At 40.0% G+C, this 21,871-nt stretch overlaps 2 protein-coding genes across 4 annotated transcripts in view; one reads left to right on the forward strand and one right to left on the reverse strand.

Moving 5' to 3' along the window:
• Positions 1–6,661, forward strand: part of LOC140951236 (uncharacterized) — a 29,547-nt gene extending 22,886 nt beyond the window's left edge. The window contains exons 5-13 of one of the 2 annotated variants that reach the window (XM_073400466.1): positions 71–250; positions 547–651; positions 1,306–1,401; positions 1,919–2,080; positions 2,698–2,823; positions 3,202–3,286; positions 3,711–3,869; positions 4,977–5,054; positions 5,511–6,661. In XM_073400466.1, coding sequence (XP_073256567.1) covers positions 71–250; positions 547–651; positions 1,306–1,401; positions 1,919–2,080; positions 2,698–2,823; positions 3,202–3,286; positions 3,711–3,869; positions 4,977–5,054; positions 5,511–5,761 — 1,242 coding nt within the window. In that variant the 3' untranslated portion in view covers positions 5,762–6,661. The remainder of the gene's footprint in view (positions 1–70; positions 251–546; positions 652–1,305; positions 1,402–1,918; positions 2,081–2,697; positions 2,824–3,201; positions 3,287–3,710; positions 3,870–4,976; positions 5,055–5,510) is intronic. The other variant, XM_073400467.1, reaches the window with a different exon arrangement.
• A 23-nt stretch (positions 6,662–6,684) lies between these two features.
• Positions 6,685–20,794, reverse strand: LOC140951237 (diacylglycerol O-acyltransferase 2-like). Of its 2 annotated transcripts, XM_073400469.1 has the most exons (5): positions 20,300–20,794; positions 17,660–17,879; positions 15,591–15,772; positions 14,365–14,549; positions 6,685–7,039 (listed from the first exon to the last, which is right to left on the reverse strand). In XM_073400469.1, exons 1-4 carry the CDS (start codon positions 20,733–20,735, stop codon positions 14,395–14,397), a joined length of 993 nt encoding a protein of 330 aa, XP_073256570.1. In that variant the 5' UTR covers positions 20,736–20,794; the 3' UTR covers positions 6,685–7,039; positions 14,365–14,394. The 2 variants fall into 2 exon arrangements, with proteins under 2 accessions (XP_073256570.1, XP_073256569.1); XM_073400468.1 differs by lacking the exon at positions 6,685–7,039 and having other exon boundaries at positions 14,306–14,549.
• Positions 20,795–21,871: the final 1,077 nt, after the last annotated feature.

The following is a 21,871-nucleotide window of genomic DNA, read 5'->3' on the forward strand; positions in this document are numbered from 1 at the left end:
TTTGCTTTGTAATAACTAACTTAGTTTGTGGTTTCACAGTTCTAATACCTCCTTATCATTGCTTTTACAGGGCTACCTCAAGCAGGCGCGCAAAAGAACAGACATGTTCACTGACGAGAAAATTGCAAAGATCTTCTCTAACATCGAGCAGATCTATGAGTTCCACCAAGAAATCTTGAGCCAGTTAGAGGAGTGTTTTGTGGAAGATGATCCCTGTGCTTCTGAGATTGGCGCCGTCTTTTTAAACAACGTAAGTTTCTTTTGCTGTTTTACTTTTCATTTGCTTCGAGTAAGCTTTCCATTTGTAAATCGAAGAAGTGTTGGGTCGCGTACGATGGCTAACTCTTGCTCGTGCTCGCGTGATTGTTTTCTCGAAGGCTTTTTTAACCACTTAACTCCGAAAATAATTTATGGGCCAACTGTAGTGTAACATCTCCATCACGTTCCAAGATGACTTGTAAAAAGGTAATTGTCTCCTTAATCAAATAACAATTTAGAAGGTCCAAGGACTTTTTACCAAATGCATTTCTCTGTTTCACGTTGCAGGAAAAAGGCTTTGAAATTTACTCCGAATATTGCAATAACCATCCACATGCAATGGCGGAATTAAAGACCCTGGGTGATAGTAACAAATACAAACAGTTTTTCGAGGTAGGTTACCCAGCCTTGCTCATGGAACAGGAAATTCACCTAAAACCACTTCGCCGCTAAACCATCTATTAACGAGCTTCAACATCATGTACAAGTCTAAAACTTTTCGACTCTTCCAACTACAGTGGAGCCTCGATATAACGAAGGGCCTACGGACTGGCAAATTTTGTTCGCTATAATGAGGTTTCGTTATATCGAGGTCCTATTTCATATATTTTACTATTACTGGGGTGAAGAAAATCGTTCGTTATATCGAGGACTTCGTTATATAGAAGCTCGCTATATCGAGGTTCCACTCTGGTATATGGCGAAGACCCGGCGGCCATTAACCTTACAAGTTTACCTCCCCTACCCGACCCCAAAGCAAAAAGTCCTAGATTCGCGTCTGTACAAGCGCTAAGTAAAAGTAGAGTAGATCAAGTGTAACACAATTAACACAGCTAGCGTTCGAATCACTTTACTAAACTAGCACACCAGTTACACGAGTCGTAAAACTACTAAACTGGGCATGTCCGACCCAACTCGGGCTCAGGCCCCACGCTACACAAGGCGTGACCAAGAGGAGTATCCTAGCCAATCAAATGAGGTATTAAACTGATCAGAATTCAAACCGTGTTAAGAATGTAAGTTCAACTTTTTTGGTTTGTTTTTCAGGCCTGCCGTCTTCTACGAGATATGATCAGCATATCGCTGGATGGATTTTTACTGACGCCAGTTCAGAAGATTTGCAAATATCCTTTGCAGTTAGCGGTAAGCTTACAAATGTACTTTCATGTTGTTAGTTAACAATCAACAATAATGACTGGTTCTTATTTTGTCTCTTATAATCAGCTACAATGTAAGTGGTATTCTTCGCGAAGGAAAACGAGCAAAACCTTAGCTAGTGACAGTGATATGTTTACGCCTCCCGTCTCATAATAAAGACATACGTGTCTAAATTAATTGCAAGTAACTTTCCCCAGAACACTATCGCTGTCTACTAAGCGCTGTCTTCGCTGTCATGATTTCTGACGATTTGCTTTCATTTTTAATAACACATTAATTTAGTCGTACTTAAATATAAGCCAGTCATTTTAAGAGACCCTCCTAGCTGTTCTTTGAGACTTCCACTCGTATCATACAGACACTTTTAAATTAAGCACCCCTGCTTACAACGAAAATATATTTCACTTTACATACTGTTCTTTGATGACTACAAAACACCATTACGATTATTTTTGAAAAGGCCTGTGAAAATAGAAATTTTTTTTGTTTGTTTTTCGTGCAGGAACTTAAAAAGCACACCTTGTCAACTCACAGAGATTTCGAAACTGTGTCGCGAGCCTTGGAAACAATGAAAAACGTGGCGTCGTTGATTAACGAACGCAAAAGGAAAGTTGAGAGTATTAACAAGATCGCCAAGTGGCAAAGTACTATTGAGGGGTGGGAGGTGAGTAAGCATTAGTGCTAAGGGAAGAGGGGTGACTGGGGTGAACGCAGGTACATGGAGGTGATCAGTGCGGGTATGTGGGGAGGAGGGTGATTATAAGCCGTTTCGTTAAAGGTCAGCTGGTGTCAACTAACTGACAACTGTTGATGGTAAAGTACAACTGGGCCTCCCCACAACGACAACTTTAGGGACAGAGATACTGAAGTGGTCATTGTGAAGAGAATGAGGCCACCTCCACACGCAGCCGGAAAAAGGCCAATAATTCTAAAACCGCTTTCTTGAATGATAGTACTGTAAGCGAGGCCTTCTCTTTACTGGCTGTTTTGAAAGTTAGACAGCGTGGCCGAGTGGATACAGCGCTGGACTTGCAATTCGGAAGTCCCGCCCTAACCGCTAGGTGGATTTGTTCACGGTAGTCCCGAGTTCAGATCCTTGGCCATGCTTGCAAATAGCCAACTGGTTTGCCTCCGGCCAGTTGGGATTCAGTTAAATTCAATTTGAATTATTTGTTTCAGATATTTGCTGGGCCTCACTAGCATTAGTGCTATAAATACTGCCGAGGGTAAATAAGGGAATTGTATAATATATGCTATATATTTTCGTTTTTCTTAATAAAGGGCGAGGATGTCCTACAGAGAAGCTCAGAGCTGATCCACTCTGGAGATGTTATCAAGACTTCAAAAGGAGGCTCTCAGGATCGTGTCATGTTCCTATTTGATCATCAACTTGTGTACTGCAAAAAGGTAAAAACGAAAAAAAGAAAGAAAGAACTAGCTTAGGGAAATGTACGGGTTAGGAAATTTTCTCAGTGTGTTCTGGTTTGTAGTTTGCGAGCCACGGTGGCTCTTGGAGGATTTTGTCGAGCTATAATTCTGTGGTAAATGAATGGACGGCTGCTATGTCCGCCGTAATATCTTGAATTTCTATCTAGTCTTCTTTTAAATCCTAAACCACAAATGGTCCCTTACGCGCTACGGTGCCATTACTGCTTTTTCTAACTCATGAAGATCAGTATTCCCTTATCCCCCACATCAAACCGGCGCACGGGCACATGAACAAAAACAGCACAGGGAGGGTAAGATTAAAACCCATTCTAAAGATTTCTCTCTCTTGTCTTTCAGGATATATTAAAGAAAAATGGCCTAACGTACAAAGGGAGAATCGACATGGACGACTGCACCGTGATTTGGCTGAGAGATGGAGAAGGTACAACCACTTTTATTTCTTGTTTCTGTCTCAAATAAATTCTATGGCTTCACCACGGGACGAAAAATAACTCCGACAGCAACTTAATGCTAGACCATATATGAACTTGTTTTCGGAGGGCTCGAAAAAAAGTCAGTTACATTTACTACAGTACCCTTTTGTGGCTGCAGACGAGGGCTTGGGAGTATGGTATTATGCACGCAACCTAGATCGTAGTTACGACAAGCCCACTAGGCTGCCAGGGTTTCTCCTTCTTTCGGCCTTGTGATTCTCGTTCTCGCTTTAATCGGGGACGAAAGGAGAGGATCACTTGGAAAGGGAACGAACTGAACGAGGCACAGTGTTATAATAAGCAATTTACAGGCGTAATTGCCTCACCAAAGGAAGGAATAAAAAGGCAAGCTGATCCCTTTTTTGTTTTTAGAAACGCTAGACAGATCACCACTTAACAACGCTTGGAAAATCTATAACTTCAAGAAGGAAAAGTGGTACATATTCTACACGAAAAAGGCGGCTCAGAAGGAAAAATGGATGAAAGCATTTAAGGACGAGAGGAGAAGAGTTAAAGAAGATGCTAAAACAGGTAAACAGCCGTTCGTTTTTTGGTGACCAGTGACATGACATTGTGTTTTCATGTTACTACTCTTAAAGCAGTTGCAGTTTAGTAGCTAGATGACCGTCCTTGTTGATTAGCGTCTTTCTGTTGGTTGTTCACTTTTAGTTTGAGAAAACGAGACGTTTTGCCAACTCAACGAGCACAGAAATTCCATACTGATGACGCGTTATTACCCTAAACTGGTTACTGCCTGATTGGTTGAAAATTTGCTTAAACCAATCAAAAGCAGTAAACAGATCTGCGTAGTGAGGGGTAATCAGTATGGAATTTCTTGCGCTCGTTTCTTAGACGTCATTTTGTGGGTGGCACCGTGAAATGTCAGCTGTTTTCTTAAGCTAGTTCACTTTATATTGGCCACAAACGTCCACTGCATTAAGGTGGCTGAACACAGTTTTGGCAGTTTGTGAGTATATGTCATTTGCCAAATCATGGCAAGAGAAAGGTTGCAGCTCACAAACTGAAACTTGGCAAGTGAAAAATAACTGATGAAAGATTTTGATCGACAGGTAAAATTTGACGTTTTCGTAGTTACCATGGCAACATAAACGATTGAATACAACCTGAAAATTTCACTTTTGCTCAGTTTGATAAAATTCGCTCATTAGATTTTCCTTTAAACTTGCACACAGCTTACTGTAATTAATCATTACCATATGAAACTTATTTGACCAAATTTTAACAGACGGGTTTTTAGATAATCAATAATATAATTGTACTGTAATTATTAAATGTGTCACAAAATTCGTCCCTTCAACTTCCATTTTAAAGTTCTCATTATTTAAAATAAGATAAAAGTAAAAATTCTGCCAAATATCACAAAATTTTAATGAGTAGATTTTGAGAAATCGTCTTCTGTGTACCATTGCTTTTTACGCCGCCATGTTTGTTTGTCTAATTTAAAACGCGCGCCGTCACGCGAGTTACCGCTGACTGCCCGCAAAACTGTGTTCAGCCATCTTAAGGGAATGTTTTGATGCTCTGAAATAGATGGGATATCAATGTTCCTTCTCTGACCAGTTGAAAGACCAGGTGAAACAGCTTTTTTCAACTTTCCTCTCTGTTTGTTCTTTTCAGGTCTTGTTATCTCAGAGGATACCAGGAAAGCTGCTATGAGAGCGGCGAAAGCATCAGTCAAAAATAAGAAAGTCAACGGTAAGTTGGGATTGCTGTTTCAATACTTTGGCGGAGGGCAGGGTACAACACCTGCTGTGACGGGTTAGGGAAAGGACATCCATGGCCGTCGATTAATATAAGCTCTACTATACCGAGGAACGACGAGGAATGGGATAGCCTACGTGGCAGACGGTTTATTTGGATGTGTTTTTGGTTCGCAAAGTAAGAAGCAAGAAGAAAAAGGCAGGAGAGCGGGATAACCTCTGCCTTCTTTCTCTCTCTCGCCCCGTCCACCATCGCTTTCTCGTAATGACCCTGTTTTCCTTACGCGCGGCTTTTTTATCTTACTCTACGAACCAAAAGCAAAAAACAAACCAGGAATTGGGCTAAGCTGGTCCATTTGGACACCAGCAGTTAAAAAATCGTGTCTTGTCAGTCAGTTCCTGTCGCCAAGTACTCCAGTTAATTAGCGTTTCTTCATGTTCCTTTTGACAGGTAAGAAAGAAAAGCCGTTTATAAAGTCCCAGTCTTCAGCAGAAATTAAACCACCTCCCTCGCCAACCCTGAGGCTACCCGCCCCAGTCTCTAGCGCAGATTTGAAAGAGGAGGAGGAAGAAGAAGGAGACAAAGATATTAACGGAAATGGTTCACCTCTCAGTCCCAGATCGTCTGTCATCCGAAGGAGTTTTGGTTTACGAGGATCAAAAAGTAAAAAGAAAGAAAATCGGAAGAGCTCGATTTTTTAACGCATCACACTCAGTGGTCCCTGTTAGATCCTCGCTATGAAGCTTTACAAGCCAAAAAAAAAAAAACGATTGATATGCATAGGAACTCGAACGATGACCGAGCCCGTAGGATGTTGCTCGCCAACAAAACGTGCTCCTGCAACGGCGACAAGTTGACGTGGTAATTTCTGATTGCATCAGAAGCGCGTCTCCTCGGTAACTCAACGAAGATGAGCCGAAAACAACACGCGTGGCCCGAACCAACGACAACTTCACGAGTAATGTGAAAGCAGGAGTGGTAGATCGTAATTTCTCCAAGTGAAATACTGTCATCAGGCCCTCTTCCGACTTCTGTTGGTTGCAAGACAACTAGACACTTGAATGCCACTTAACGTTAAAGGAACTTCAATCGAAACGTTTTCTGTGGTTTGTTCTGTTATTTAGGCTTTGATATGGTAGGATTATCAATGACAAAAATAACTTTACACCATGCGCTACTTTCGTAGGAAGTTATCTTTAAAATTTTAGCAGTGTATTTAGCTGTAATTTGCTTATTTCATAGCGTTACAATTCTATAGGCTGTTTAACCGTCGCGAGGATATTACACTAATTTATTTCAATGAGCTCATTGCGACCTTTTCGTTCCCCAGTTTCCATATTTTGCTTCCCAAATCTTAGGACAAAATCTGAGAAACCAATTAAAATGAGACGAGTTTTTAATTGTGTGTAAATAGATGTTACAAATTGAAATATTCATATCATCTGATAGAATTTGTAAAGTAAATTTTAACAAGTATAAATTTTAAGCGACACTGAAAATATTTACTGATGTACTTTTGTTTTCAAATTCTACCCAACATGTTTGGAAAAATATTGTTTATTAGAACTTATTGAAAATAAAAGTTACTATATTCAATGACATTACGTATAGCTTCTTTCTAGACGGTGTTGTTGGAAAATTGTGTGCAAGGGAACAAAGTTCAGGAAACCTTAACTTTCTTGTTTTTATCTACACCTTGGTATACTATCACTCAATGTGTGGCATTAACATTGGCGTTTCTGTGCGGTTTAGGAGCAAAGAACGAGGAACGAGAGTCAAAAACCGCGCGAAAAGTTTTTTGGCTCTCGTTTCATTTCTCGCGCGGTCAAAACCGAAAGTCTCCTTCCTAGGTCTTTCTTTGCTCAGTTTGCTCCGAAACCAAACGGAAATGCTTTCTACGCAGGCTATGTGTGACAGGCCTTGTCCCTGTACGGCGTCTTCCCAGGCCTTCTCGGTCAATGCATCTGGTAAGGTAGTCGCTTAAAAGGAAAAGAAAATATGTAACTAAAGGCAACGCGAGCGAGAGAGATAACAGAGTCTTCATGCTTACGGCCAGACTGTTAATTATATCTACACAAAAATAAGTAGTTTCATATCGGGCTTATCCATATAAGAATTATTTTGCTTGCCCAGAGACTTAGGACCTAACACAATAAACGTTACCACAGCAAGAAAATTTACAACTGATCTACTGAACCTGAAGTTTACTTTTTTTTTTTTTGCCGGTTTTCGCTTACTTAGTGACTTAGAAAAATCGTTGCTCAACCCGAAGCTTTAAAAGTTGACGATTTAAGGGTCAAGATCCTCAAGAACCATACCTCATGTTATAGGGCGGTACATACCCATGTTTGCATCTAGTCCATATATAAAAAATAATTATGGAAGTGATCCCCCCGGGCTTGACGATAAGCCTTTAAAGAAGTAAAAAACATGATGTTTACGGCTTCTCTTCAGCTGTCTCCTAATTAATTGTCGCAAGCCAAAAGCACTGAATTTTAAACATGCAAAGTCCTTATAAATAATTATAACGATAGGCATAAGAATGGAGAAGTCTAGCGGAGAAATAGCCTGTTTCATGGCCCGCAATTCACTGTCACGAGACAAAGCATGGAAAAACTAACAATACAAAAGGCAAATTGACGGAAAGAAAAATCATCCTTCTCTTTTATCTTCTTATTCTGCACGTATTTGCGCAGTAAACAGACATTCAGAAACTTAATAACAATAAGATGCAGTTGCGTCAAGTCAATGACTATATTGGCTTTATCTTGCTTTAACATTGCCATTTGCTCCTGAGGAGCTACTTAGGCAAGAGCGGTAAGTCAACTTTGAAGACGCATCCATCTTTTATCAGCCTAATGGAAAGGAATTTGCGGGTAAATTACTCAGTGCAGATTTTTAACCTAGCCTAATAGGACTGCGTAAGATTGGCCGTTAGACTTGTGCGCCGGCATGATTTCAAGCATAACAGTCGAGGCAAAATAATCGAGCATTACACAGGAATTATCGCGCCACGTGTCTCTTTGACTCTGCCAAGTGTCTCTTTGACTCTGGCATGTGTTCTATAACAGCTTTATATTCGTCAAAACTAAAGGATTCAGCCCATATGAGGACACCAGCTCGGGTGCCACATCTTAATACCAGTCCTGGTTACAAATAAGAAAAACGAGGCTTCCAGTAGTATCTATGAGTCGTCTCAACAATCCAACGAGAAAAATCATGCCACTTTATATTTAAACGTGCTCGGGAACAAGCGCAAAATGTTTTCTTTGCACTATTTCAAATTTTTTATTAACACAATATGAGCTTAATTATAGTGCCATCGGCCCCATATCACCTCCAAGTTAAAATTGTTAAGGTTTAGAAGAAGAATACGTGGAGTGGTAAAAGAATACCGAACAAAAGTGAGGGAAAAACGCACAATTAGATGAAACAGGCAGTAAAGAGTTCCTCCAACTGAAAAATCGACCGCGAAGCGGCTGCGTTCGTAGTTAGTTGCCACGCAGCGCACCACCCGAGAAAACGGAAAACAAACCACCAATTTAGCTTGTTCAAGACAAAAGTCTATTTAGGCCTGAATTAAATTCAAATGCTAGCCAGACAATTTCATAGAATAGACTTGCTTTATCAAAATAAAATAAAAAATTAATCATACCGAATCTACCAGCAAAATGCTAAGATTCAAAACAAGGGATCGCTCTTTGAAATTCTCCTTTAGTTTCGTGGAAATTCAATTGGGCCTTTCACAGTTTTCTTAACGAAACTCTCGATGAGAAAAAAAGGCAACAGGTTCCAGTTGCTTAAGGAACAGACGTCTTGTAATCTTAAATCGACAGAGGCCAAAAGCGAAAAAAAAGACAAGAGGGGTCAGAGAAGGACGAATTACAAGTTAAAGAAATTAACATGTTTATTATTATACCGTAACAGGTGTTAAGACAAACATGCTAAGGGCTTCTTTGAATTTAAATTTGTGCAAAACCAACAAAGCTACGAAAAACATTACACAGTTATTTGATTAAATCGCTGAGGTTGTAAGTTGGCAAGATTTCCGTATAACTCCATACATTAATTATGCATACATTCATTGTTTAAAGAAAACAAAGGACAGCACCGACTTTCCGAGCTTCATCCGAAAATGAGATGTTTTATCTTAATTCAGCTACGCCCCGCTATGACTCATGATTTTCAGTTTTAATTACAAGGTAGAACATTGGCTATATTAGATAAGAAGGGTATATTATACGCACACTTATTTTCTTAATTGCAGAAGATGGAAGCTGCTAATTTGACTCAAGACGACAACAACTTAAAAACGACAGGAGAATTGTTTTGTTCAGAATTTACAAGAGAAGTACACAGTGAGCTAATATTTATTTCGGGGTTAAATATATTTTTGTCCATTGCTGCATTTGTAGGAAACACCTTGATCCTAGTGGCCCTACGCAAGAATTCTTCACTTCATCCGTCATCCAAAATGCTGTTTCGTAACCTGGCAATAACGGATCTTTGCGTTGGAGTCACTGCAGAGCCTGTAGCTGTTGCTCATTGGTTGTCTGCTGTGTACGAAAGATGGGACATTTGCTTTTACACGAGAATGGCAAATGTAATTTCGGGTTATATTTTGTGTTCCGTTTCTTTGCACACAATGACTGCTATAGCTGTGGACAGACTTCTCTCCCTGTTACAGGGGGTCAGATATAGACAAGTTGTAACTTCGAAGAGAATATGTGTAACTTTAACGGTTACGTGGGTTTGGTCATTTGCCGGCACATCAAGCGTGTTATGGAATCCCCTTGTAGCACGATGGTGGATATACTTCACCATACCTCTCTGTCTGGTAACCCCGGGTATCTGTTACGCAAAAATTTTCATCACTCTTCGCGGTCATAGCCAAGTTCATGATTTAGACCATAAATCTCAAAGACCAAAACCGAACCGAGTAATCTCTGTGAACATAGATCGATACAGAAAGGCAGTATATCGTGTGTTGTGGGTGCAGTTAGCGTTGGTTGTTTGTTACCTGCCGTACATAATATCGGAAGCTTTGACATCTAAAGGACGGATTCCCGTATCGGCTTACCTTGCCAGGCAATTCTCAATTACTATTGCTTATTTAAACTCGTCATTGAATCCTGCACTTTATTGCTGGAAGATCGGAGAAGTAAGGCAAGCTGTGAAAGGCATAATAAGACAAATTTTTTGCTCATCGACCTAGTTTATCACCATTTTTACAATAACTGACAGAGTGATTTCTCACGTTCTCATTGGTTGAGAGATACATGAGTTATTAATTGGGTACATGGGCAAACCAGTCGGTTCACGGTTTGGGCAAATCAGTGGCAAAAAAATTCAAGACAGGTAAATTTTGTCCCAGATTTGCTTTTACCATTTGCACAAATCAGCACCATCTACCGAAAAACGGCCGCGAAAACCTGAAACTGGTATCAAAGATGGCTTTGAAGAAATGGAACATGAATTTTTGTTTAGAACATTCCGACTGGAAAAACAAGACTACTTTTTTCGAAATTTTCCACTGAAGCGACCCGAAAAGTCGTGTTCCATTTACCCTCCAGCCGGATGTTCAGGGAAAGTTTTTGTAAATGGTAAACAGCCAGTGTGAGAGTTTATACAATGTACACTCACGCTATGATTGGTTGTTGTTTATCATGTTTTAGAGTCAGGAAATACGGATGACGTCACAGGAAAACTGTGAAAGCTTATATAACATAATGCGAACTTTTGAAAAAAGTCATGATTATTTCAGATTGAACAAAATCTTTTAGCAAGAGCAATTTGTAAGTAAAAACCGAAAAGAATGAGGGCGTACAAGAGCCCCTTTGAAACAGTTGTCTTCACTACGAGACTAAGGAGTTTTTTCCGCATGAATTTGATGGTCTTGGAAGAAGTTGACGTGAAGATGAACTGAGAAAATAGTATTCAATGAGTCATTCAATGAGGAAAACCGCAGAATACGAGACGAAAAGAAGCCTTGGTGACTTGGAAAATGCCTAAAGTGGAAGAAATATTCAAACAGACAGTAAAGCGCTACGAGGAAAATTTGTCGTTTCCTTTACTGTTCAATGTACACTGAAAACGAATAAATTGTCACAGTCAGGTACAAATATAGTTTGGAATCAGTCTGATGTTTAAATCGGGATCCTTCATATGGGTACCTGCAAGAGATCATTGCGTTCGACGAAAGAGAACACTTACTATTCGTGTACCGTACATGATGTAGTAACCGTTCCATATGCCATGCGATTTGGACGCCATCTTGGACCGGCCTGGCACATTTTGCCTCGATCTCATGTGTTCAGTTTTTCTCGCGCGGGAGCTGGTATCTATTTTGTGACACTCGTTCGCAGATGAAATGTTGGCGATTTTCTGTTTACTACAGGTTTGTTTATAGTTTTTCTCGCAGTTTTCAATTAAGTTTTTTTTTATGTAGGAAAATTTCCCTTCTAAGATAATCGGTTATGTAGATGTTATGTTACCAATATGTTCTGCACACTATATTTGTTTTTATGAATTCGAGCAAGATCAGCTTAGATCGACCAGATTTAATTCTATTACAAATTACATCTTTTCGCTTTTAAAAGCTATTTACAGCGTTGTATTTGCTTTTGTTTGTCACCATTTTTGAAAAATATACAAGACGTTGAACAGTGAAACGTTGACCTTTTTATCTCACTAATTCACCTTCTGAGCGTCAGATTTCACGTGTAGTTTCACGTGACTTTTGACGACCTTTGTTGTAAACAAACCCGCAAAGTTCGGACATTCGTTCTCTGCCACATACTGTACTTGTACGAACTACACTCGCTATTTCAAGTTTGCGTTAGTTTATAAATGTTATTTCCCTTTCGCTGTTTGAGACTCGAAACGTTTAAGGTTCAAAAATGTCTGAGCAGAAGAATAAGAGCGATTTTAAGGCCAAGAACATGGCAGAAGTTACGGCAGGAACGAGGAGTGCTTGCAATAGAAATTCCGGTCTCAGCAGCTGAAATGGTGTTAACATTGGAACTAACCCTCGAAAGAGATAAAACCGGTGATGCAGGGAAATTTCATGATACATACATAATTCACATTTCAAAATTCATGATCACACGCGATCACACGCTATTAATTCCCAATCCATTTTCGCTACAAAGACCGTTTGGCTATTTGTTGTTTGACATTTTCCTTTTCAATTTGTATATTACGGCAAACAGGGACTCGACACTTGATGACGGTTATGTTGATGGCATTTACTTACTGAGGTTGAATCAAGATGTCTGTAGCAAAACAGTGCAGGCTTTTGTGAACATACACTGGATTTATATTTAATCGTGTAGAGACAAAAGGAGGCAGTGTACTATACTTCAGCCAAGATAAGCGTAGCGTATGAAAGGCGGTCGAGACGAAAATGTAAGCACACTGCCGTATAATGAATTATAAATGTGTCTGCATCATTAGTTTCATTTTCTTCAAGTTTAGATCCACCTTGCAAAACCATTCTTTCAACTGAAGAGGAGATTTCTACGCGCTTGTTGACACTCCATGTACCGGCGAATATTTTTTCTGTTTTACCACACTCGAGGCGGTTAAAGTCACTCCAGATCTTCCGCTTTGACATTTTGAATCTTAAACTATTCGATTTTCAAACAGCGAAAGGGAAGGAAAACATATAACTTAACGCTAACTCGAAGTAGCGACTCGTAGTTCGTACATGTACAGTATGTGAGAGAGAACAGATGTCCGAACTTTGCGGGTTTGTTTACAACAAAGGTCATCAAAAGTCACGTGAAACTACACGTGAAATCTGACGCTCAGAAGGTGAATTCCGCGTGCGTTATATTTTGAAAACAGTGCTAAGTAGGTGAGTCGTGTTAGCCTAGTGTCACGCAACAAGGGTTTAAAGGCATACGCGACGCTTAAACTTTTCAGATAACTTTAACTTTCTGTATCCCAATTTTTAGCCAATTTTATTGACTATCCTACAGTGAAAAAGGATATCCTGAGGATCATAGTCAGTGTTTGACCTGTTGTTACTTACATGTACTTTACTTGAAGGTTAAGCAAAGTAAATGTAAAAAGTACAGTACGCTCCTGCATTTTTGCGGAAAAATGAAATAGTAACGAATTGTTAAGTGGGAGGATAAACAATAACACTGATAAAGACAGCTGCTGATGTTCGTATTGATAAAAGTGTTTGATTTTGATTTCTCAATATTACAAGCCCATCAGGTTTTGCACCCCCTTCCCAGTACCACTCACTACCCACCACCCCTCCTCCCCCATCGAACGCACTCCCCTAATTTGCAATTATTACTAGTAATAGGACTATTAAGATCTCTTGGTACCCGCGGATGGCGCTTTTGTCGGGCGTTTTCCATCAAATCGTCGGGTTTTAAACGAAATCGTGGAATATCAAGAATTGTTTAGCGGAGTTAACGCTACAAGCGAGCTCGAGCAACCACGGCGTTGACGACGAGAAGGAGAAGCGTACAGATGGTTAGTTTTCTCGTCTATCTCTAATATCATTTTTATTTTCTGGGGGAAATGCGACGGTATGCCGCCAATGAATTCCCAATTAAATAAGAAAGAAACTGAAGAAAGGATTTTCTGGTAACTAAAATTTATAACGTTATCATGAATCATGACCCAGTTTCAGTCTTGAAAGCCCGGGGGGGTACTCCCATATATGGGCTATATAGGTACGTGCCGCGAAATAGGGTATGGTTTTTGAGGTTCTCGGTCCTTAAATAGGGTATCTTTTTTGACCATTTTGTTTCTGTGTCCCTGGTGTGGTCCTTAGATAGGGTAGCTTAATTGTGCTATCTAATACTGGATTATGAAAACGCCCGCCGGTTATGATTGCATATTATTCAGCTAGGCTTATTCTAGTATTTTATGCTTGATGCTATACATCCAATGTTACAGAGAAGAAATAAAGTTTTCCTTTTCATGCTATTAATAATTTTGTTTTTTCCTTGAATAGGGTGTCATTTTTCGGCATTGGGCCTTAAAAAGGGTATCAGTTTTCGCTTTCTTAGTCCTTAAATAGGGTTAGGGTTCACGAACCTTCGCGGCACACCCCTATCCAAAATTCGCGGGAGTACCCCCCCCCCGGGCTTGAAAGTATCTATCCCTAAAGACCTTTAATATTTCAGAGGAACACTCTTAGCTTACTTTTAGTAACAAAGTGGCGGGGCATTCAAAATTCAAAACGCACGGATTGGCGTATAAAGAGTAAGTTCCAATATCCCTACGAAAATATCTTTTAGATACACCCATTTATTTCCTTTAAAAAGATAAAACAGACCTTTCATGCTAGTCTTTCACTAGTGGCTCCCTAGACAATAAGAAGTTCCGATTTGTCCGTAGGGTGGTACGCTTTGACGTATTTTTTGTACATTTCCTTTATATCTTCAATGTAGCGCGAGTGCAGTTTATCGATAGTGTCCTGTGTTGGATTTTCAACCTTCTCCACAGGGATGGGCGAACCTACTGTGAAGATAAAATAGGGCAAAAGAAAAAAACCCCGGAAATTCGAGGTTAATTACAGTGCTGAATTTGGTTGCTTCAAAACGCTCTCAAAAAGACAAAAAAATACATAAAATAAAAGTCAGTAACACGCTATACAGTTGTATGAACTTTAAATCCTATGAGCACCTTCAAAAATAATTTTCGAGATTTCTCATAAATTAAGGAAATGTAAAAATAGCAATGGTGTCACCGTGTTGCCAGGGATATATTGATCTCGAAAAATTCCCTTTTTGGAGACACGCCCATACTTTACAACAGTGTTCTTACCAGACCGCGGCATTGCCGCACTTTTTCGGGAAATGTCACACTTTTATAAGCCCAAGGGGTCCCAAGGGCGCAAAGAAGGAAAAAAAAAACCTATTACAAAACGTACATAAACATTATATGCACACATACATACATTTCCTTAATATAAGTCAAAATTTCATTGTTTATAGCATCGTTTCTTTAACTAAGAGCTGTAAAATGTTGATTTAACGGTATGTAAGGGCGCAAAGAAGGAAAGAAGACCTATTACAAAACGTACCTAAACATACGTACACATACGTACATTTCCTTGTAATATAAGCCAAAATTTAATTGGTTAATTGGTGTCTTTACTCTAACTCGGAGCTGTAAAAACGTTAAGTTAACTGTATGTAAAAATTGGATATCTATTATCTAAGAAAGTATGAGGTATTTACCCTAACTCAGACCTGTGAGTAAAACCATCCAACTAAATCTAAAAATTGTGACCTGCTTTTCTTCCCCATGAGACCCTTTTAGCTTCTCTACACGCGGGTCCTGTGGATCCCAGTGTGGAATATACTGGTAAGAACACTGCTATAATGAGGTACAATTCTACTCCATGCTTTGCATGCTTGAGGCGTTTTTCACAGAGAGTAGGTGTTGTTACTGAAAAACCAGGCCGAGCCTCCTCACGCTTCAGGAATACGTGCATCCGTAAGGGCAGACAGTTACTCCGCCTGGCAGCAATGAAATAAATTAAAATACTGTCTTTACCTACAACAACGATTGGAGATCGTTTCGGAAGACACCAGGAAAGTCCCCAACAACAAACACATCCAGCATGGGTTTTTGAATACAGCCAGCGGTTAAACCTTGAAAAACGTGAATTGTAACCTCCGCCTACTAGAGGAAACAAGTTGTTCTGTCCAAAGGCGAACACTGGTACAAGATCACATCTGTATAAAGTCAAAAACGGGAAAATGGATTTGTAACATACGATACATACAGTCGAAATTCCAGTGAGAGACCCTCAGAAATGTCAAGTCTTGCATGAGTGTTTCTTAAAAATCGCTTACAGGAGCTGAAACATAGGGAACATATGTATTAGGCTCGCCCCATGCCCGGGGGGGGGGGGGGGTACTCCAGTATATAAGCCATATAGATATGTGCCGCCCCGTCAGGTAGGGTTTTTGCGCCGTTTTGGTCTGAAAATGGGTGTACACTTTTCCCATTTTGGTCTGGAATCGGGTATGGTTTTCTAGGGAATCTCGGAACGTATGAACGTATTTGTCGTTTCAATTCCTAATGAGTGAGAAAGAGAGAAATATGCAAATTCGAAATGGATTTGAATAATCTTTTTGTTTGCGCTCTATAATATAAGTACTTATATCATAATTTCTTTCTCAAGGCCAGGTCTAAAAACGGGTTTGGAGTTTAGAGATCTAGTCTGAAAACGGGTGTGAAAAATTACATTTTTTGGTCTGAAATCGGGTCCGGATTTGAAGAACCGGGCGGAACACCTCCTCTTACCGGTCATCCAAAATAATTTATTACTAAAGGGCATCATTAAGTATTTGAGTTTATGTTCCAAAAAGTGGCCTTAGTCACTTACAAGAGCTGGTTTAGGTGCATTAGTGTGTATACAGGAAGAGAGACTGCTTTAACACAAGACATTTAAGACAGGGTGCCCATAGTAGACCTCCCCTTGGCATGACTTAAAAAAAAAACAGATTTACTTGTAAAAAGGTTCAAAATGTTATGCTATTCAGTCATGGAGAAAGAGGAAGGTAGAGGAGTACAGAGGAGCACTTCGGGAAAGACACCAAGTAAAACTAAAGGACTCTTCCCCACGTCACTCTCAAGTCCCTGCTCCCTTTAAGCAGTGTTCTTACCAGACCGCGGCATTGTGGCATTGCCGCACCTTTTCGGGAAATTACGCACTATAATAAGACCAAGGGGTCCCAAGGGCGCAAAGAAGGAAAAAAAAAACCTATTACAAAACGTACATAAACATTATATGCACACACACATACATTTTCTTAATATAAGCCAAAACTGCATTGTTTATAGCATCGTTACTTAATTTAACTAAGAGCTGTAAAATGTTGAGTTAACTGTATGTAAAAATTGGATATTTATTATCTAAGAAAGTACGAGGAATTTACTCTAACCTAGACCCGCTTTTCTCCCTCTTGACCCCCTTTTCGCTTCTCTAAGGGTCCTGTGGACACCAGGGTGGAAATCCTGGTAAGAACACTATTTTAGAATAAGAGACTTATTTCTACCTGGTCTCAAGTGCATAGTGAAGATAGTCTATAATCAACTAGTATGAGGTATGAGTGTCTGGAACCAGTAAAATCTATGCACCCCTATACTGATGATCAAAACAGTAACTGACATTTTGACCAGAGGAAAATCTGGGATGGGGAGAGGTAGCCTACGTGTAGCCACACCCTCCCCCCAACAAAGGAAAAACGTTTTTCTTTTGTCATGGGGAGGGTGCAGCTACATGTAGGCTAGGGGATAGGGAATAATGAGATATAGTTGTCACAATTATTTTGTTCACAGGGTTGGCTTGGAGGGTATGATACCCTTTGATACCATGTTTAGGATCTCTCTTTGGACCTGTTTATTCGTGTTAAAACACAGTCAAGGTTAACATACAAACATGCTGTTTCATCTACATTAGGGGGCGGATAAGGGTTCTGTTTAGGACTTGAAGTTACTAGAAAGCTGAATACCCTGTTCAGGGCAAAACAAAACAAAAAATCCAGTCCAGTGGCACACCCAAATTAGGACCTGCTACCTGCTCCCTCAATGGGGTCAAAACTGAAAATACTAACCCAGTTTCCAAAGCCAGCTTAATAAATCCCTTACGGCGACTAAATAGCAGCACATAGCTGTCAGGACGACAATTATTAACTTCTGCAGCTCCTCCAACGACAAGAACAATTGAGTGTCCTGCCCCCATCTGGGTTAGAACATACTTTAAGCTGTCAAGTGTGGCGTCAACAATACCAAGGCTCATTAGCATATCACGGTATAGCCATGCTTTCACTAAAACTGTGCAAATGAAAACTGAGATTAATAATTTTGCAGATCTTATCCAATGTGGCATTTGCAATTATTATCTGTTCCTGGGGGATAGGGGTACTCCCATACATGGGCTAGACAGGTATGCGCTTCCGAACGGGGTCTGGTGTTTTTCGGTCTCCTTCCGTAAATAGGGTATCATTTTTGCCCTTGTTGTGTTGTGCCCCTGGTGTGATCCTTAAATAGGTACTGGTACTATCATTATATCAGCTAAAATTTAAGTGCATAAATGCCGAGCTACATGAGAAACGAATCATCTGTTAAAACTCAACTTTACCTTAGAGTATAAGGGAAGTGATTTAAAAAGATTTGTGTGTTTAATCTGTTTAATTCTTAGTTGTTTGTTTTTCCCTTTTAAACTGGGTCTCATTTTCAGGTGTGGGCCTTAAATAGGCAGTATCAATTTTCATTTAGCTTGAATCATCCTTAAATATGGTCAGAGTTTAAGACCCTGGGTGGAACACACTTATCTGAAATTTTTGGGAGTAACCCCCTCTAAGAATCTGCAATAATGGGAAATGTTGAAAGTGCCAATTAAGTTATGGGTGAAGTTATGTTGAAGTTGATCAGTTGGAGCTGCCTTGCTGAATTAGGGGCAATTTTCATTTAGGGCTCCTGAGCAAAAGAAACAATACTGAGAACAAAAGGTGCCAAATTTAGTTGGTGCTGGATGCATGAAAAGTAAGACTTTTTGGACCTTGCTACCTCCATAGCAGGTGCTTGCAAGTAACAGCAAATAATATGGGTGCAGGAAAGAATGGGGTCTTCTGAAGGGAATTGTACACAAGCAGAGATGTAGCTCCCTCTTCCCCTGCATAGGCTAGATAAAAAATAAAAAATAAAACAAAGTTGAGAATGCTTAAATCACTAAATCTAATGCCTTTTTTCATATTTGCCTATTAAAATCGCGAAAATAAAACTCCACAAAATACAGTCTCGCAAAAATTGCGAAATTAAGTACCAAAACGGTAAAATCCATACTACAGTGTCCCACTTCTTATTACAAAATGGCATTATTTACAACGGAATATTACACTGTCTTTATAGCCACACTCTGGGTTCAGGATGTTAATATTATGAAAAGTTCAAGAATAATTTTAAAAAAACATAGATTTTATGGAAGTAAAGGTTGATTTCCACTGAAGAATTTTTGGCTATGCACATTAATGCAAGAAAATTTTAATCACATAAATAAAATAGAGGCTAATAAAAAGTGCTGAAGTTGAGAAGTTGAGCGAGGTTCAACTTTTATGCTTACGAGCGACCTTTCATGCATTGCCTCTGTTTTATTTGTGAAATGTAAATTTTACACACATATGCAAGAAAAAATTCCGCTACACTGGAAATCAACCCTAAAGCAAAAGTATCTTTTCATGATACTCTTCAGAGGCTTACCCATTTGTTATCATGGTCCTTAAGGAAATTTAACTTTTCAGTATTTGGAAAAGGTAAGTCCTCAACTCAGGGGTATGGGTAGGGTGGATCTATTTAAATAGTACAACAGCTCAAACCTAGAAAAGCAAGGAAATTTAAATCCTTTTTATTGACACAGAGCTTATAGATCGTTTTCACTGTCACGCAACAAAAAAATAAATTGGAAACCGTCCAGTGGCAGAAGCCAAGAAAATGAAATTTTATAAAAGACTTATTTTTAAACAATTTGTCCAATTCTCAGGTCTTTGTGGCCCACAGTTTCTGAGTTATTTGCTGAAACGTTTCACGCACCTTTGTAGAGCTTTGTATGAAGACGCCATGTTGGTGCACAGTTTTGGTGCACCAATATGGCCGCCAAAAATCAACAAAAACATCTGGAGTACACTTTTTCTATAAAAGCTCATAAAAGCTCACATACATGCACATAAAAATATCTTCTAATACTTGGAATGGTTATATTGCTGAAAATCAAGAGCAGATACTTTTTTTCAACGAGATAGCATTCCTATTTTGGTGTCACGCACTGTGAAAACTCGGAAGTTCAAATTGCTGTATTTTCGAAATGAAACATGCTACGGGAATGAAAACTTGTACAAAGATTTCCTTTTTGTTTATCCTCAACCTAGTGTAAATAAGAATTAGTAAAATCTCGCTATTTTGACTTTACAATTTGATGACGTCACTGTGAAAGCCATCGATACTAAATAATTAAAGCTGTGTGGGTTGGTCGATCAAGGTTTCACGTTACAACGGAATCTGGCAAAAGTGACAAAGAGCAAAGGGACTAAACAGCTGTTCCTCAAAAGGGTTTCGTTTCAGGAACCCCCTGGACCCTCTCACTATGTCACGCAACGCGAAGAGAGAGGGAGAGAGCGACCCTCTTTCCAGGCGTTGCGTGACGTGGAGAGAGACTCCAATAACAAGAAATGCTAAGGAACTGGAGAAGGAGTTCTTACCTGAATGAACTGCAAGATGAGGGATAATTCCCGGGAATTTTTCACCAAATCCACAAGCATCCGTACCAAACCCGATGGAAGCTCCCTCTGTAAAAAAGCCATGTGGGTGATAACCAAAGATGTAGTTCTTCTGCGGATCGAGTTCACTTGTTTTCATGAGAGTGATGGGATAATAATCCTTCATATACTTGAAAATTGCTAGTCGCCTTGCGAAGTTCCTTAGTAGATCCCTTCCTCCTCGTTCAGGGGTTTTCCAGTCGATGAGAAAAACCCACGATAAGTACAGAATAACAAATGGCCACAGAGGAGTGTAGCGGAACAGTTGGTATAACGTGACTGCTCCGAGAACAAACGTTGGACCCGTGAAACCGACTACATACAACACCGCCACGCTTGTGGTTTGTAGAACGTAATTTAAAAGCCACAGTACCGTCATTTTACGAACCACATTTACACCTTCTTGGCATAAATGATGCGCCGTTGAATGTGTTGCATAAGTGTTGCATACTTTATTTACTTGGTCATGTTGACGTCATGAATTCAGAGATTTTGTCAACGAAATACCCCGGGGGAGGGGGTACTCCCTATGATGGCCTATACGCATTGAGATTTCACTAGTTGAAGTCAGTATAAAAGGGTAGAGGAATCTGTACTTTGGGTCTGTAAAAGGGCCCAAAAGGGCTAACGGATGAATTTTATGGCGTTAAAAAGTCGAGAAAACGTTCTATTTTTGTGATTGATTCCCTGCATTTACAGGGATGCAAAGTTCTAAACAAGTTATGTAAAAGGGGTATCATTTGTCAGCAGAGGGTATACGAAAGGGGTACCCTTTTCGTGAAAAATGGTATATAAAAGGGTAAGCGGTTGGTCTTCGGGGCGGAGTCTCCACGTATAAACTTTTGTTGAGTTCTGACCCCGAGCGAAATACTCAACCCCACAATCACAATAAAACGTTTGACCTTTATTTAGAGGCGTAACAAGACCTTTCTGCCAGGTACGCACAGATCATTTGATAAACGAAGATGGATGAAGGGGGTAAGGGTTCTGGGACATTATACCATCCCTCCTGAAAATTTTACGAACGAGATGCTTTAAAGAGGTTTTCAATCGATAATGTTCTGTAATTTACGCAATTTTACATTAACCAGACCAGGAATGCCTGCCATGGGTTCCAAACCTGACCTGTTTGAAAGCTTTAGGGAAGCGTGCATGGGTGGGCGGTGAGATATTAGGAAACGCTCTTTTGAATTTCCCTCCCCCCGCCCTCTCCCAACCCTCGACAGCTTACACTCGCAAGCTATTCCTGCCTAAAACTAGAAGACCACCAGACCTCCACGATGACTCAAGACGGTGACAGGGGATGAAACAGGACTTGTGTCCCAATCGATATGAACCCCTTCATTACCACCCAGCCCGTGAAAGGTTGTACCACGCCACCGCCACCGGTGTCTAAGCCCCCTACTCTTTACGAACAGCGCTGGCAGTGCGAGTTCTTTTACGTCCATGTATTCGTGTCACGGCGTTTGCACGTACCAGTTTATTTTTAGAACGGTATTGGCGCGAAATTAGGAT

This window comes from Porites lutea, chromosome 10 (genome assembly GCF_958299795.1).
Source record: "Porites lutea chromosome 10, jaPorLute2.1, whole genome shotgun sequence".
In the NCBI taxonomy this organism is placed as follows: domain Eukaryota; kingdom Metazoa; phylum Cnidaria; class Anthozoa; order Scleractinia; family Poritidae; genus Porites; species Porites lutea.